We start from the raw sequence: 18,405 nt of genomic DNA on the forward strand, positions 1-18,405 counted from the left end.
GGGGGGGGGGGGGGGGAAGCGCCGAAAGTGGGGTCGAGTGTCATAGGTGGCAATGGGCATATCGAGCAACGTGGGCATCGCCGTCTGGTGTGCCAGAACAGTGTGGAGGGCTATCATGAGATGCACAACCAATTAGACAAGACACCTGAAAGTGATTGGGGTGTGAGTGGTCATGTTGCAAACTAGTTACATAGAAAGAAAACTTACCCTTCTTACACCATAGAGTTAGTAAAGTTTTGACAGAACAGTATGTCGTCTCCATATTCCATAATTGATGTGAGGCATACATTGTCACAGGAAACTACCAGAGTAAGGCTCTGTTGATCATCGGCAATTATGAACAAGACTAAATGAATGATGGTGTATTGGTCATGTTTCAAACTAGTCACATAGAAAGAAAACTTTACCCTTCTTTCACATAAGTTAGCAAAGTTTTGACAGAAAACTGTCTGTGTCTCCAATTGATGTGAGGCCCAACATTCTCACAGGAAACTGCCCATGTAAGCTGTGTTTGATCATGGGCATCACGTGTATGTTTTCGCTTTTCGTGCAATCTAGCCTATGGTGAACGTTATGGACCATGTGTCTGGCCCATTGTGTTCTGGTGCCATATGACTTTAAAACACCTGCCCCGTGTGAGGCTCGAACTCACGACCTTCAGATTATGAGACTGACGCGCTGCCTACTGCGCCAACGAGGCCTGGAAGCGCCTAAATTGTGGTCGAGTCGAGTTGTCATAGGTGCAACCATGGAGTAACTTGTCTACAATTGCCTGTCTGGTGTGCCTAGCACAGCTAGAGGGTATCATAGATGCACAACCAATTATGAACAAACTGAATGAATGATGGTGTATTGGTCTGTTTCAAACTAGTCACATAGAAAGAAAACCTACCCTTCTTACACCATAGAGTTAGCAAAGTTGACAGAAAACTGTCTGTCTCCACTGTGTCCATATTGAGTGAGGCATACATTGTCACAGGAAACTACCAATGTAAGGCTTCTGTTTGATCATCGGCAATTATGAACAAGACTAAATGAATGATGGTGTATTGGTCATGTTTCAAACTAGTCACATAGAAAGAAAACTTTACCCTTCTTACACCATAGAGTTAGCAAGTTTGACAGAAAACTGTCTGTGTCTCCACTATTCCATATTGATGTGAGGCTACATTCTCACAGGAAACTGCCCAATGTAAGGCTTGTGTTTGATCATGGGCATCCATGTGTATGTTTCGCTTTTCGTGCAAATCTAGCCTATGGTGAACGTTATGGACCATGTGTCTGGCCCATTGTGTTCTGGTGCCATATGACTTTAAAACACCTGCCCCGTGTGAGGCTCGAACTCACGACCTTCAGATTATGAGACTGACGCGCTGCCTACTGCGCCAACGAGGCCTGGAAGCGCCTTAAATTGTGGTCGAGTCGAGTTGTCATAGGTGCAACTAGGAGTAACTTGTCTACCATTGCCTGGTCTGGTGGCCTACAGCAGCTATAGGGCTATCATAGATGCACAACCATTAGAAAAGACTAAATGAATGATGGTGTATTGGTCATGTTTCAAACAGTCCACATAGAAAAAAAACTACCCTTCTTACACCATAGAGTTAGCAAAGTTTTGACAGAAAACTGTCTGTCTCCACTGTTCCATATTGATGTGAGGCCATACATTGTCACAGGAAACTACCAAATGTAAGGCTTCTGTTTGATCATCGGCAATTATGAACAAGACTAAATGAATGATGGTGTATTGGTCATGTTTCAAACTAGTCACATAGAAAGAAAACTTTACCCTTATTACACCATAGAATGTTAGTAACGTTTGACAAAAACTGTCGTGTCTCCCTCCAATGAGTGAGGCCATACATTCTCACAGGAAACTTGCCAATGTAAGGCTTGTGTTTGAATCATGGCATCATTGTATGTTTTCCGCTTTTCGTGCAAATCTAGCCTATGGTGAACGTTATGACCATGGTCTGGCCATGTGTTTCTGGTGCCATATGGACTTTAAAACACCTGCCCGTGTGAGGCTCGAACTCAGACCTTCAGATTATGAACTGACGCGCTGCCTACTGCGCCAACGAGGCCTGGAAGCCCTAAATTGGGTGGCGAGTCGAGTTGTCATAGGTGCAACTATGGATAACTTGTTTTGCTATCGCCTGTCTGGTGTGCCTAGCAAACAGTTGTAGCTATCATAGATGCACAACCAATTAGAACAAGACTAAATGAATGGTGGTATTGGTCATTTTCAACAGTTACATAGAAAGAAACTTTACCCTTCTTACACCATGAAGTTAGTAAAGTTTTGACAGTATACAGTCTGTGTCTACACTATCATATATTGATGTGGCAATACGGTCACAGAGGAACTACCAGAGTAAGGCTTCTGTTTGATCATCGGCAATGAACAAGACTAAAGAATGATGGTGTATTGGTCATGTTTCAAACTAGTCACAGGAAGAAAACTTTACCCTCTTACACATAGAGTTAGCAAGTTTGACAGAAAAACGTCTGTGTCTCCACATGATGTGTGAGGCCATACTTCTCACAGGAAACTGCCCAATGTAAGGCTTGTGGTTGATCATGGGCATCACGTTTGTTTTCGCTTTTCGGTGCAAATCTAGCATTTGTGAAGTTATGGACCATGGTCTGGCCCATTGTTGTTCTGGTGCCATATGACTTTAAAACACCTGCCCCTGTGAGGCTCGAACTCACGACCTTCAGATAGAACAAGACAAATGACTGATGGTGTATGGTCATGTTTCAAACTAGTCACATAGAAAGAAACTTTACCCTTCACACCATAGAATTAGTAAAGTTTGACAAAAACTGTCTGTGTCTCCACTATTCCATTATGATTGAGGCCATACATTCTCACAGGAAACTGCCCAATGTAAGACTTGTGTTTGATCATGGGCATCACGTGTATGTTTTCGCTTTTCGTGCCAAACTAGCCTAGGTAACTTTATGGACCATGGTCTGGCCCATTGTGTTCTGGTGCCATATAGACTTTAAACACCTGCCCCGTGTGAGCGCGAACTCACGACCTTCAGATTATGAGACTGAGCGCTGCCTACTGCGCCAATGAGGCCTGGAAGCGCCTAATTATGGTCGAGTCGAGTTGTCATAGGTGCAATATGACTAACTTGTTTTACATTGCCTGTCCGTGGTGCCTAGCAACAGTTGTAGGGCTAATCAGATGCACAACCAATTATGAAACAAGACTGAATGAATGATGGTGTATTGGTCATGTTTCAAACTAGTTACATAGAAAGAAACTTTACCCTTCTACACCATAGAGTTAGAAAGTTTTGACAGTATCAGTCTGTGTCTCCACTATTCCATATATTGATGTGAGGCAATACATTGTCACAGGAAACTACCAGATGTAAGGCTTCTGTTTGATCATCGGCAATTATGAACAAGACTAAATGAATGATGGTGTATTGGTCATGTTTCAAACTAGTCACATAGAAAGAAAACTTTACCCTTCTTACACCATAGAGTTAGCAAAGTTTTGACAGAAAACTGTCTGTGTCTCCACTATTCCATATTGATGTGAGGCCATACATTCTCACAGGAAACTGCCCAATGTAAGGCTTGTGTTTGATCATGGGCATCACGTGTATGTTTTCGCTTTTCGTGCAAATCTAGCCTATGGTGAACGTTATGGACCATGTGTCTGGCCCATTGTGTTCTGGTGCCATATGACTTTAAAACACCTGCCCCGTGTGAGGCTCGAACTCACGACCTTCAGATTATGAGACTGACGCGCTGCCTACTGCGCCAACGAGGCCTGGAAGCGCCTAAATTGTGGTCGAGGCGAGTTCATAGGTGCAACTATGGACTAACTTGTTTTACTATCGCCTGTCTGGTGTGCCTAGCAACAGCTGTAGGGCTATCATAGATGCACAACCAATTATGAACAATACTGAATGAATGATGGTGTATTGGTCATGTTTCAAACTAGTCCCATAGAAAGAAAACTTTACCCTTCTTACACCATAGAGTTAGTAAAGTTTTGACAGTATACAGTCTGTCTCCACTATTCCATATATTGATGTGAGGCAATACATTGTCACAGGAAACTACCAGATGTAAGGCTTGTGTTTGATCATCGGCATCAGTTGTATCTTTTTAATTTGACTGCATACTTGACTGTGTAACATTCCTCATGCACCCTGTTTTGTTTCCATGGATTTCTTTTTAAAAAACACCTGCCCCATCTGAGGCTCAACGTCACAGCAGTCAGATTTGCTGCAGAAGGCTATGAGAGTTTTTGTTAAATATGGAAATAGTGAAACAATAACCATTCAACATGACACTCCTGTTCTTGTATTTGCAAGAATGAATTTGTATTTCTTTAAAGTTATGTATCTCAGTTTCAGTTCCCAGAAAGCAAAAGCAACAGTACTTATTTTCTGTTCTTGTTTGTCTCAGCTGTAATAAAAACACACATTTTCTCTATGAAGAGATCGTCCTCATACTCCTTGAACACCAAGTGAACCCATTGACAAAGGTGTAATGTGTGTATAAGTGCATGATGTAGGTGAGACTGTATGTCTGAATAAAATAACGGGAGAGAGACAAACAGATAAAAAATTACAGGAGAGAAGAAGATTTTGTGTGTATGTGTATGTGTTTTTGGCTGTAAATCTGTATGCTAATGAGGCATGGTCTGTAATCCTCTTACAGCTAATCTCACTCAATCCCTCCAGTCCAGGCCTGGGCACTGCTCATGCACAGGCATGCCTGGGTGAACACAACCACACACACACACACGTATACACTTTTGCTTGCTCACTGGCTTGCTCGCTCTGCTTCTCAAATATACAAACACTCTTTCATATTTGTAAGAAAAGCAACTCTCCCTCTGTTTTATCATCAATCATCCAGCCAAGAAGATACCATTTCTTGTTTAAATCATCAATCAGTATTTAAAAGCAAATGTATCCCATCAATTACAGTGATTTTAAAACAAAGATAAAAACGTATTCATGGAAAAGCCTCAATGTCTATGTCAAGTGCTGTGTGCATCCAAGTGGCTGCTCATTATTTTTTCCCCATTCAGTGTTTTGTCCACTAAGCGGTGTTTGAATCATAGAGAGACTGTCCTTTTCTCGGCTCCCCCTTGTCCTGATTGTGTGTTATAAAGCCAAGGTGAACTTTGCTATGCCATTCACAGGCAGTGGATGCTGGTCTGCAGCAAGAATACTGATTACCTACCCATGTCAAAGGTAGTTGTGTATGTATTTGTGCACATGCACGTTCTGTAAATGCTTTTTTCAGACATCACAAGCCATGTGGTCAGATCACTGTTTTTCTTAGTGTTGCCATGGTGATGCAGCAAAAGGTCGCTCTGAGATGTTCTCTACCAAGACCTTGTGCGCGTGCATGTATGTGTACTTTGGCTGCAGGAGATTTCATTTGGCAGCAGACACCAAAAGAATGTTCAGGCTCAGGCAGTTGTCCCAACCAGGGAAGACAGCACTGTGCATGTCTGTGTGTGTGTGTATATGTATGCATGTGTTGTTTGAAAGAGATATCTGACATGCACAAATAACGTCACAGTGGCTAACACAGTCGCTCAGACTGTGTATGCTTTTATCACTGCTTGTGTGTCACTATTAACTCATATCTGATACACGATTCAATATATATTACAGCAGGATTAGAGCCTAATGCTCAATGAAAAAACACACACACAGACGCAGACACACACTCAGGCACATACACAAAGAGCCTGGCTTTTCAACACCAGGGGGCTGACAAGGTATTCTTCTGCTATGTGTGGTGAATACTGCTGCATACCTCACACTCAGTATGCACATCACATCACCCTCCTAATCTCTCTCACTCTGTCTTTCTCAGTGTCTTCCTCTTATGCCCTCACTCCCTTTCTACATCAGTGCCTCCCTTCTGCTCGCCCTCTTCTTCTACTTTTTTATTTTATTTTCCCCAATCTCCCTTCCCTATTATCCCCTTTAGGCTGTTCACTGTTCATGCACTATCTCTGTATCCCTGGCATCTTTTTCCACTTGATTTGTCTATCTCTTTCTTTTCCATCTACCCTTACAAAATGCCCCTTTGCTGCTACTTAATAGCATTTGCCTTTTTTGCCTTTTCTCTGTCCCATTCATGGTGTACTCTGCAGTACTCCCTGCAGTATATCCAGTCACTTTGAGTTGCATATCATATTAAATAAAAATTTGCAACACTGATCACAGATTTACAGATCTGTTTTTCACACCTTTCATTATTTTCCTTTCTCCTTTTCCTCTTCTCTGCAGGTATGAAAGAACTCTCTCCTCCTCCTCTGAACCTGCGGCGTCTCTACACTGAGACTCTGGAATGGGAGCCGGTGTTGATCATCATCTCTCCAGGCGCAGACCCATCCCAGGAGCTTGCAGAACTAGCAGCTGAAACTATTGGCAGGGACAACTATCATGAGGTAGAGAATAACATGATTCAAGGGAGAGAGGTCATATCAGATTAGCAAGTGCAAAAGGATTTTTTATTTAACAGGATGTAACGATCATCTACAGAATTATTGAAACATGGTTTTGAGGGATAGTTCCTGATAATGCTCTGTCAGTGGAGTTCATCAGTTGTAATAAATTTTACCACAGCAAGGTCTAAGAAAACTGTCCTTGCACGACACTCCTACACACCTGCTGTTATTCAATATGCAGCAACAAAGCTGGTATTGTTATATATTTTTGCAATTCTCAACAAATCTTCTGAAGAGTTACTGAGAATGTAACTTTGCAAAGATTTTATAGTGTCTCCAACTGAGGAGAAAGATGAATTAAAATATTAAATCAGATTATCTGCCCCTAACTTCTGAGAGATTACGGTGTAGAGTCACATTTTCTACACTGGAAATACTAACATTCAAATTAATTAGAAATGATTAGTGAACCAAACTAATTTTACTGCTTCTGTTTCTCGGCCCCTCCTACATCTCCTACTCTCTCTGTCTGTCTAGATCTCCATGGGTCAGGGACAGGCTGATGTGGCCTTAGCTACACTCAGAGAATGTTCCCGAAATGGAGACTGGCTTTGCCTGAAAAATCTTCACCTTGTCACTACATGGCTACCCCTCCTGGAAAAAGTAAGTACACTTTATGTGTGTGTGAGTCGTTGTGTATGATAGCTAAGCTTTTTGGGTGAAAGGGGTTGTGTATAATATTATAATTATTCGATAATACCACCTGACATGGACCCTTATTGATCAACTCAACCCTGTGGTCCTACAGGGATTCTGTATGTTTGGATATGTATGTATCTATCCAGAATAATATTGCATAAATAGCATTGCATAACATCTACAGCTGTATTTGTGCAAAAGCAAGTATGTGTCAGGAGCTGTACAAAATATTAAATCTATTATAATATGTCCAAAGAAAGTCCAAGGAAATAAACAGTCCACTGAGGTAAGTGCTGGAGGCTAAATCCATGAAAATTTTACTACTTAATTGTACAGTGCACAAGCACTTGTTTTACATCATCTCAAGCCAACAGTGACAGGCAGATAGATTTGAGTTAGGAGGAAAGGTCAGTGAAAACAGGTAGCCAGAAGGATGTTGTTGTGTGTTGTGTACATAAAACGATGTAATTTCTTGTTTCACCAAGTTTCTCAGTGTTTATCTATAACATTACAACACAGCTACATACACACAAACATAAGAACACATGAACACAAGAACACATTCTGCTGGATGCCCAAATTTCCATATCTAAAATTACTTTCTGTCCTGCACATACACATTTTGCTCTCTACCTGTCCGGGCCAATGTTAGTCATTTTGCTGTTGTTTGTGTGGGTTTGTTTGTTATCTTTTTGTCTGTGTCTGGGCATACATGTGTCTATGTGTGTGTTTGTATCATGCTTGCTTTGCATGTATCTGTGTGTCACTGATAGTGCTCATGTTGCGTGTCCTTTTTCATCACTTTGACACAAGTGCAGCCCATAATTGGTGGTCGCATTGCAATGTGGTATTTTACTATTCTCAGTAAGTGGAGAGTGACATTGTTTTCAGCTGATCCTGTCACTTTCCATTACTTGAGCCCACAGAGAAATTCTTTGCCTCGTGGAGGTGGAAAGTTTATGACCACCCCCCTGTGATCAGATGTCCCTACTGTATGACATATCGGCAGAAGATCATCAGGGATGGATCAGGCATGCAAAAAGATACTTTCTGACTTTGTTGATTAGAACTTGTTGACTTATTGTGTTTCTAAAAACCTATCCTTAAATATCCAATGCAGCTAAGGATATTGAATATGGACAGGTTTCTATTACATAATTGGAACAACTTAAGATTTATGTTCTCTCACCTCTTTATGCAAAAATGACACAAGCCCTGAAGGGTATTGCAGAATTTCTGAATCATTTCTGTGACATATCCTATTATTATGATTATACTATATTTGTTGTAATACAATCTTGGTTTGTGCTACATAAATAAATAAATACATAAATCATACAATAATGATACATATTGTAATGCTACTAGTTGTTAGTGTTCTCTATAAGTTATTGTGTAATGAGTGATTAAGAGTTGGTCCTGAGGTGTTTATTAAGTATTTTGGCTGCATTAGTGTATTTGGATTGGACTGTTGCAATGGGGTGTGTGGCATGAACTCATTACAGAGAAATGTGTGTTCCCAGTTGTAAAAAGAAAAAAAAAAAAAAAAAAAACTAGGTTAATATGTGTCTTCTGCTTTCTTTGTATTTATTTGTGTCCATGAGCTTTTCCTGGGGTTTTGTTTTAGTGCTGTGTCACTGTAGCAGGTCATATCTCACTGGGAGGCACAGCTGTTGGCAATGATTGGTCTGTGTGTGTGTGTGTGTGTTTGAGAGTGTGAGAGAGAGAGAGAGAGAGAGAGAGAGAGAGAGAGAGCCCTGGGGTTAACCAGAGATCCCTCCTGTCCAGAGTTGTCTGTGCTCCCAGTGTGACTTAAACCATACATTATTACAGCCCTCCTCTTCTACTTTTGTCCCTGCTCCACTCTGCTCATCTCTCTATTTTTTATCCTCCTAGTATTTAATTTGGCATTTTTCTACCTGTTTGTCTCAATTTGTTTCTACCTCTAGAGCCCATCTACCATACTATCAGTTTTTCTTAACAATCCTCTTTTCCTCCCTTATACTGTATAACTTAACCACTCTTTATGTCTGTCTGTCCCTCACTGTTTCTTTGTCTTGCTTTTTGCCCAGCAACCAGTGAGGCTAGGGTCTTGGTAGTCAAGCTTGAAATGAAAAACTGATGCAACGAGGGGGACGAGGGAGACAGGAAGCATAGGAAAGAAAGAGTGAAGACAGTGAATGTGAAAGGATGAAGTAAGGAAAAGATGAACTGAGCCTCAGCAGGCAGGTGGAAATTCTGTAGAAGAGGGCTTCATTTTTAGTATCTGCCTCTCTTTCTGCAGTCGTGTCCATCTGCTGTGTCTTACTCTATTTTTCAATGCAGTATGTACATTTTCAGACTTCATTTTGCCATCTGTCTCTTAAGTTCTTCTCTCCTTCACTAAATCGTTTGGTCAGTTAGAGAGAGGAGAAAGGAGGGAAGAGAAGCAGAGAAGGTGAGCAGTCAGTGTTCATAATTTAAGTTGGCAGTACAGATATCCTCTCATCCCTGTCTGCTTATATTCCTCCACTTGCACTGTTTTCTATGTATCACTCCCTCTACCCCTCTACTTATGGATCTATATTTCCAAAGCACTGATAAATCACAAGTTACTGTATCTGATGATTATTATTCCTAGTGGGCAGATACAAGTTTTCATCTGCAAAAATGTGTGTATACTGTAAATGAATAATGCAGCATTCACATGGATTCATGTTAACAATACACCGCAAACTGGATATCATTTCAGTGGATGAGAGCAGGACAGTAAAAGTAGGTAAGGCCAACAGAAGATACCATCAGCAGCATTGCCATCCAGTTAAAGTTCAAATATTTTAACTTTTTTGCCAGCCTCACAATAGAACTTAAAAGAGGATGTTATATAGTTCCCTCACACAAGGAGAAAACATGGATCATCTGGACAACAAGAAACTAATAATAAATTATTGATATAAAAATAATAGACGTGAAATAATTTTAATGAATATATTTTATTCCATTTTTGTAAACAATACATCACGTTATGACATGCCAAAAGTAAAATCCAAACTCTCGCTCACTCTGTCCTCCCCCTCTTCATTTGTGTGTCCTTCCTTTCTTTCTGTCTTTTCTTCTTTGTTAATGTCTCTGTCTTGCATCTTCTTGCAAAACTATCATTGTAGTGTGATTCTGGCTGACAACACAACAGACACACACACACACTCACACACATAGTGTTTCTTTTTCTTCTAGGGATGTCGGTTTCTGTGTTCTTTCATTTTCTGTGATCATGTGTGCTTCCATGAGAGTGAATTAGGTTCCAAATGATGCAGAAACACATTGATTACAGTTCAGTGTGTGTGTGAGTGTGTGTGTGTGTGTGTGCATGTATGTGTGAGTACCCAATCAGATGACACAAGACCGCAAGACCCTAAGGTGCCAGCATGCTATTTTTAGTCCCTCCTCTCTTTCTATCTTTCTTGAAGATAGAAAGAGAGGAGGGAGGAATGTAAGAGAAGTGAGAAAATAGAAAGCTTGAAATTGAGATGAAGAGACATTGATGGAGACAGTGAAAAGAAGAAATATGCCGAAAGAGAGCGAGATTAACAAATGTATAGAATTCATGTGAATCATTTGTCGTTGTGGAGAATCTGTCACCATACAATGATTTTAATGGATAAAATATATCTCTATATTTACTATATATACTGTATACTATAATGGTTACTCCTCTTATAGTATTTACAGTCTATTTTAAACAAGGTCCTCATGCAGAAGATCTAACAGCTTCCGTTGGACCACACTGTATAAATAAAGGTTGACTGAATATATCTACATATTCTTACAGAGATATAAAAATGAGACAGCTTTTCTAAGGAGAACATTTTTTAAGAGTGGGCTCATGCAGTTACATTTGTACTCAGATTACATTTCAGTTAACAGATAGACATCTGCTTTTGAGGAAACTCTCGAAGTCAGTGGATTGTTCGAAAGTTATGGATATTAAAAGTTGCAGCAAAACGTCAGTTAACGCTTGATAAAGTCATTATTCAGAGACTTTGTATGTAGCACATTTACCTCACAGCAAGAAGGTTGTGTTAAAATCCAACCTAGCCTGCCTTTGTGGCCAAACTGCCGGCCCTTTGATGGTTTGATGGATCATGATATTGTGTTTGGACAATGTGTACAGTCAAAGGCTCATGTCTTCTAGAAATGCTCTGACTACTCAGCAAGTTTTATGTTTTGAAATGCAGTATATATACAGCCTGATACTACTGCACAAATATTCTGGTCTCATATTAATCTCATATTCCTTTAGGGATCTCTTGATGTGTCTAATGTCTGTGTACTGTCCTTCCTCCATAGGAGCTTAATGTGCTACATCCCAAAGCAGGCTTTCGTCTCTGGCTGACAGCAGAAGTTCACCCCAGATTTCCTCCCATACTGCTGCAGTCCAGCCTCAAGATCACTTATGAGGTACTCATACACACACATTCACCACCACATACACGTGTATACAAAACAATGAAACCAAAGCACTTGATAAAGTTTAGTGTTGAGTAGTGTTGATCGAACACATATTTACACACAAACATGCAGCCACACATTTTTGCAGACACAAATGCTGAGCCCCAGTCTTACTAATATGGCGTGTCCAATGATTATGCAATATTCCCAAGAATCCACGGTGTATAAGGGCTTTGTGTGTTTGAAATGTCATGTGAATTCATGATTGTGTGTGTCTTTTGTCCTCAATACAATGGCTACAAATGCAATGCAGCCTCATTTACTGTACATTTATAAGGAGACACAGAAGCCTCCAGCTTGTGTGTTAGTGATGCCTGCTTTAGTGCTCATTGTGTTTTCTGATGGGAGTCATGCTCAAGGGGTTAGCTGCTTCAGCAGCCAAGCAAGCTGCACAAACAGCCTCTCTCTGTCATTCTTTTCTCTCTTTGACACACTTACAGTCAAACTTATCGAAATGCTTTATATGTATGTACACACATCCTGATCACAACTCCTGTGATAATCAAGTTACTGTAATACATTATTTCTGCACTGCTTGACATGAAGTGCCAAAGCTAATATGCCAAACCAAAGATTAATAGTATAGAGTATTAAAGTAATATCCCAGTTGTATCCCACCTATACTTAGAGATCCTGTAACCACCTACAAATACCTTACCCCACACTCAACTCCCCTTTGCAGTTTAGTGTTGAACTTTCAGTGGTAAATATGTTTAGTGATTTGTATGCACAGTTGACAGTGCATTAGATCTAAACCAACAGCTCAAACTTCTCACAGAGCAAACATTGAATTCTACAGATGTTTTTCCAATGTAAAATACACAGAACCAAGGGTAATTGGATTATAGTGTCTTGTCTAAAAGACTAAAAGTATTACTTTCTTATGGGTGAATAAAAGCCATAGATGAACCTTAAGTGATGGGGAAACTGTTTTGCTGACATTGATAGAAGGGAGCACAGCACCTTGCTAATACCTTTAATCTACTGAAACTGGTAACATATGTAGTGACTTTGCCAATTTTGGCAAATCTAGAACATATGCATTACTGACTGTGTGTATTATTAAAACCTCCAGATGGAGATACCAAATGTTCAGCAAAGCTGATAATGTGTGAACTAATTTCAGTGTATACTCATTGTTTCTGTTATACACAACATGACTATAAGCACAGACTCATGTAGAAATCGTTACCAGCTAAAGAACAGTGTAATATAGGAATGCAGCATTTATATACAGACATAAACAGTCAGATGTGAAAAAAGAGCACCAGCAGTGCTTTGTGTCATGGGCTGTGGTTCTAATCCCCCTTGAGGTAATGGCCATAGGGTGTTCAACCCTGACCAAACAATGTTTTTTTCAGTTTACTTATAGACTCTTAGTGTAATTCCCAGAGACTCAGATGTTGGGTTACAAATTACTTGAAATGATCTGTTTTCTCTGCCCTTGCTTGTTCGGTGTCTACATGTTGTTAAACCAGTCCATTTTATTACTGAGAGAAATTTCTAATGAGAGAAAGCCTTTTCACACATGGTCAAATGTTTGCTGGTCCTGCATACTTAATCTAAAAATGCAAAACAACACTAAACAGACTGAAGAGAAACAAGACACACATCCCAAAGAGAATTTCAAAGCTTTTTTGGTCTTGCACACATATTTGATAAAGTGGATTTGGGAATTGCACTCTTAGGGATGCTGGGATCAAATGCTACCCAATTCTTAATTCAGTCTCTCAGTCTCACAATAATACAAGCTCACATATTACTGTAAAAATAGAAATATTTGTTTTGTAATTTGTTTTTTTACTAAATCTAAATCTGTAATAGCTTCTGTGTCCAGGTGGCATCTACTACTGTCTATTCTGATATGTCTAGGTGCCGTGGCTTAGTTGGTTAAAGTGCCTGTCTAGTAAACAGGAGATCCTGGGTTTGAATCCCAGCTGTGCCTTTTCTGTGCTTCACAGCGTGTCCTGTGTCATCTTACCATGCAACACATATGTATTTCACACATGACTAATGTCTCCCTATGCCTTGCCATGTTTCAAAGCTTGTATTACAGCGCTATCTCTGGACCTTGCAATTTGAACGTGTAGTTAACATTTGATGTTAGCAGGGGATGCCATCATCATTGTCCCTTCCCTGTCTCTCTCCCCTTTTTCCACCTCCAGGCTCCTCCTGGGTTGAAGAAGAATCTGCTGAGAACATATGAGTCGTGGACTCCAGAGCAGATCAGTAAAGGTACTCTCCTCTTCTCTTCTCTTCTCTTCTCTTCTCTTCTCTTCTCTTCTCTTCTCTTCTCTTCTCTTCTCTTCTCTTCTCTTCTCTTCTCTTCTCTTCTCTTCTCTTCTCTTCTCTTCTCTTCTCTTCTCTTCTCTTCTCTTCTCTTCTCTTCTCTTCACTTCTCTTCTATCACTGCATGATTATTAGCTCAGAGATTGACCCTGTGAACAAAGAAATCCCAGTGAGCTTGCGGGTTCTGAGATTCTCCTTTCAGTCCTCTCTGTTGTATATTGATTTATGTATAATAACAGTGTAACTGCTTTCAAGGTTTCTAAAACACAGACACTCTGATAATAACTGGTTATTGTAATTATTTTGGTTGTGACAAGCTGTTGATTGTTTGTGTGTAGGAGGTATCCTTGCCAGAGCCCAGTCTCTGTTCTGTCTGGCTTGGTTCCATGCTGTCTGCCAAGAGAGACGCAACTACATACCACAGGTAAAATACATAAACACCAGAGTAGTCATAGTTCTACAATTTCATCTCAGGATAATAAACTGAAACTACTGTTGCACTACAGTGCCATTTTAAAGAGGAAAAATACAGTATGCAAATGTTTCAGAAGTCACTACACAGACACAGAACTAAAACAATGACACAAACTAATCAGCTTCTTCTCCTAAATTTTTCTGCCACTGGATCATGTATTTTTATAAACTACCAGCATTAAACTGATGTTGCGCATTGATACTTTACGTTTATACTTAAATCATAATAATATTATGTATGTATTTTGAAATCTCAAGCTTTTTGTCAGTTTTTACTGACTAACTTTTTCAAAGATGTGTTTACGCAAACCCACATATACATTATATAGCCTTACTTCCACACTGGTCATCACAGGTACATAATTACTTCAAGTGCGGTTCATATTCACAGCACACATCTATACGTAACTCGGCTGTACCCAATGCTTGATGATTTATTTATTTCCTAGCCATTCCTAGCCCTTAATAACATGGACAAAAACCAGGCAGATTGATATTCGAGGGAGGGCCATAAAAAGGCATAGACAGATATCTACATATAAAGACTCACTATAAAAGGGTAAAAAAAAGATCTTTGATTTTACTGACCAGGATAGATAGCAAATGTGTTTTGTCTTTATCCTGTGCCTTTGTGCAGAGTCTTTTTGTATGTTTATGTGTTGCTGTGTACTGTATGTGTGTGTGTGTGTGTGTGTGTGTGTGTAAAACTATAAATATAAGCCTGTATTGTAAACTGCCCTGCTGGTCAACGCAGCACAAAATATAATGAATAAACATCCCCCACATCGGTGAAGCTTTAGTGCAGTCCCTCTGCATGATACTTTTCAGGCACAGTGCTTGTAGGCCAAAAGGTTTGCAATGTCAAATCAGGACAGTGTGAGCGTAATCCTATGATCTCATGCACTGTCAAAGGATTTTAAAAAGGAGACATATTATAAATGTCAGCTGAAAATGGATTTCATTGGCCTACTGCATTGATGATAGTAATTACTTTTTTTAACACTCTCAGAAAGTGATGTGTTTTATGTGTGCCAAAATCAACTCAAAATGTTTAGAGACTGAACATTGTACTTCCCCTTGAACTACAGCTCTGGAGATAAATCATCTCCACACAACAAGAGTGTAAAGAATGATATAATTTGAATCCCTATAGAGAAAACCAGACTCTTTATTTTCTCAGTTGAACCCCAAGGCAGGGATGAATCAGCATAAAAAAGATAACAAATCAGCTGAACAACAGTCTGAATTATTATTGGAACCCATATGTCCCCCCCAAAAAAAATGCATTTTAAAAAAATACTCATAATAAATTGTATATTTTTGTATTTAATCTTTATCTATTTAATTGCTGTTGTCAGTTAATAAGGACTTTTGATTAACCACATAACTGAAACACAATGAATCACTAAATAAATGGATTTTAGAAATGATTTTGAAATGCCTGATGCAGCATAACTCATGTAAACACTGTGCATTGCTCTGCCTCTTCCTCATCTACATGTCAAATCATTGCTTGTTAACTCTCAAAGCATCAGATAATTTCTGTAACTCTTTAAAACCTCTCTATGACAACAGGATTTTTTAAGCCTGTAACCACAATGCATTTTCCTACCTTGGTAAGGCAGGCTAGTATGCCCTGATACTGTGTTGAAGTGGTCTTTACATAAGTGCTTCAGTTTCTGATTTCTACAGTTTGTTTCATTGTTAGGCTGCACTTAGATCTACCATATTTAGACATCTGATAGCCCGTACTTATTTGTGCTTTCAAAACACAGGATAACAAGATTTAGTGAAAATAAGACTGACTGATTGACTGATAATCACATTTTTCCATTTCCTTATGGGAAGGAACACTTTAACGTTTTAAATCCACTATAAATAATAAAATAGTATAGCTTCTTATATCTGTGGTTCTTAGTACCAGTTTGCCTGTTTTGCTTGTGATTGAGACTAAACTAATCAAATATGAAAATGCAGAGACATTTTATCTAGCAAAAAGAAGATGTGGTTGCGGCTATAATTACTTGATACTTGTTTCCACTTGTCAACTTAAACAGTTGCTTTTACAGTTTGGTAGCATGCAAGGGTGTGGCAGAGTCTTAACATGCACTGAGACTCATTTGTCTTTGTGTGTATCGCTATGATGCCTCAGATTGGTCTGTCTAAACAAATAATATGACATGTCTGCAGTTGCAGCAGGAAGATATCTCTTTTTGTCTGCTAAGCAACAGATAATCAACACACTCCCAGTAAACCCAAACTCTGGGGAGAGAACCGTAGCAAAAACATGTTTTTGTAATTAAACTGCCACATCATTTGCACACTTGTGTCTCCTCTGCCTCGCTCTCCTATTCCTACAGGCTTGGTCCTAATACTACCCCTTAACCATTACCCTCAATGTGGAGTAGTTAGGGGGGAGTGGTATTGATTGGCCTATACATAACTAATGCAGTATGTGTCTTGTGACTTTCTTGTGGATCTGTCTCTCTGTTCTTCCTTTAAATTATCTCACTTTACTCTGCTTACTTGCTGTTTTCACCTATTTTCTTTTTAATGGCCCCCTCCCTGGCTAGTATCGCTCGCTCTCTCTCTCTCTCTCTCTCTCCCTCCCTCCCTCCCTCCCTCCCTCTCTCTCTCTCTCTCTCTCTCTCTCCTCTCTTCACTCCCCTTCTCTATTTTTCTCTCTCGCAATCACTGAATCTCTGTTAAGTGTTTTCATTTGAGATGGTAATGTTGTTCCTCATCCAAGAACATGATCGCCCAATTATTGAAACAGGCACAGCTCCTTTCGTCCACTCCACCATCACTTACTCCCTCCTTGCTTCATCTACTGTCCTCCCAACTTTTCTCATTTATCTTCTGCCTGTTTTCATCCTTTTACATGTCTGTGCAGAAATAATTTAAAACGAGTGGAATAGACATTGAGGCAGAGGAAAGATAAAAGTGGAAAAGATGAAACAGAAAGACAGACAGGTTTTTTCACATGCAAGGCAGAGTACATGAGTGTGTGTGCATGCATGTGTGTGTGATCATAGCATCCATCAGAAGAAGGATTTTTGTGTTTTTGTTTGATGGCCATGGTCGAACAAGTAGAATGGTCAATTATACACTTTCTGAAGTGCTTCTAAAATAATTGAAAACATTTACATATGCATTCATACAACACACACATTTACCTTAATAAGAACAATACACTGAATCAATCGCAGCCAATGTTATATACGGAAACGAATGCATACATGCATAAGCGCTATCTCACTCATACAAATGTAAGCATGTGCAAATCAAATGCAGTAGAAACAATTCCCTACACAGTGTGTGAATACACACTCAAGCAAAAAATTGCTGAACAAACAACGCACACTAAATCATTCAAAGAATTACTGAACATGCCATCTCACCTCCTCCCCTCACATCATCCGCCCACAGCATTGGTGGGCAGATTACAAGCGCTGATTGAAGTGCAACAAACAGACGTTGCCCTCCCACTCAATCATGTCTTAACACTTATCTGATATTTTTAATGAGGTGGTCAATGTTGTGATACTGTATGTGCACTAAACTGTGCATGTGTTATCTCATTGCAGCAGGCTATTTTCCTTCCAAAAGCCTCAGTCCTTATGTCTTGACTGCAAGATTCCTTTATATGTGCAGAAACAGGACTAATCTTAATTTTGTGATTTGCCCCACTAAATGTAAGGGAGATTCGCTTATGACCAGACGGTTGAATCGAGAAATGTTAAGAAAGTGAATAGTGAATAACAGCAGTAGCCTTTATTTAACAGCTACTGGAGATTTTCCCTTCAGCAAGTTATTATAGCAATTCCTATTGTAGCTGTATCATTATAAAACCTTGGTTGTGTTAGGTTTCTGAAAGGTATAAGTGGAGCTGTGTAAAATTTGAGCAGGTCAATTCAGAGGTAAGGAAATAAGTGGATGTGTTTAAGTGGTTTCAAATTAAATTGCCTGAAGCTGAGGAACGGAAGAGAAATTACATTAGATTTAAA

General features: G+C 39.6%; 1 protein-coding gene and 4 non-coding genes across 5 annotated transcripts in view; 2 read left to right on the plus strand and 3 right to left on the minus strand.

Annotated features, from left to right (window-relative positions):
• Window positions 1–627: 627 nt before the first annotated feature.
• On the minus strand, window positions 628–700 carry trnam-cau (transfer RNA methionine (anticodon CAU)). Its single transcript has one exon. It is a non-coding gene; the product is annotated as a tRNA-Met (tRNA).
• Window positions 701–1,322: 622 nt separating this feature from the next.
• On the minus strand, window positions 1,323–1,395 carry trnam-cau (transfer RNA methionine (anticodon CAU)). The gene has a single exon. It is a non-coding gene; the product is annotated as a tRNA-Met (tRNA).
• Window positions 1,396–3,720: 2,325 nt separating this feature from the next.
• Window positions 3,721–3,793, minus strand: trnam-cau (transfer RNA methionine (anticodon CAU)). Its single transcript has one exon. It is a non-coding gene; the product is annotated as a tRNA-Met (tRNA).
• A 2,492-nt stretch (window positions 3,794–6,285) lies between these two features.
• LOC113746171 (cytoplasmic dynein 2 heavy chain 1-like) overlaps window positions 6,286–18,405 on the plus strand; it is a 29,226-nt gene continuing 17,106 nt past the window's right edge. Inside the window, exons 1-5 of the mRNA XM_027280881.1 lie at window positions 6,286–6,448; window positions 6,986–7,111; window positions 11,474–11,584; window positions 13,801–13,870; window positions 14,263–14,348. Of these exons, the coding sequence (XP_027136682.1) occupies window positions 6,290–6,448; window positions 6,986–7,111; window positions 11,474–11,584; window positions 13,801–13,870; window positions 14,263–14,348 (552 nt within the window). The 5' untranslated portion in view covers window positions 6,286–6,289. The remainder of the gene's footprint in view (window positions 6,449–6,985; window positions 7,112–11,473; window positions 11,585–13,800; window positions 13,871–14,262; window positions 14,349–18,405) is intronic.
• trnat-agu (transfer RNA threonine (anticodon AGU)) lies at window positions 13,507–13,580 on the plus strand. Its single transcript has one exon. It is a non-coding gene; the product is annotated as a tRNA-Thr (tRNA).

The sequence above is a fragment of the Larimichthys crocea genome, chromosome VII (genome assembly GCF_000972845.2).
Source record: "Larimichthys crocea isolate SSNF chromosome VII, L_crocea_2.0, whole genome shotgun sequence".
In the NCBI taxonomy this organism is placed as follows: Eukaryota; Metazoa; Chordata; class Actinopteri; family Sciaenidae; genus Larimichthys; species Larimichthys crocea.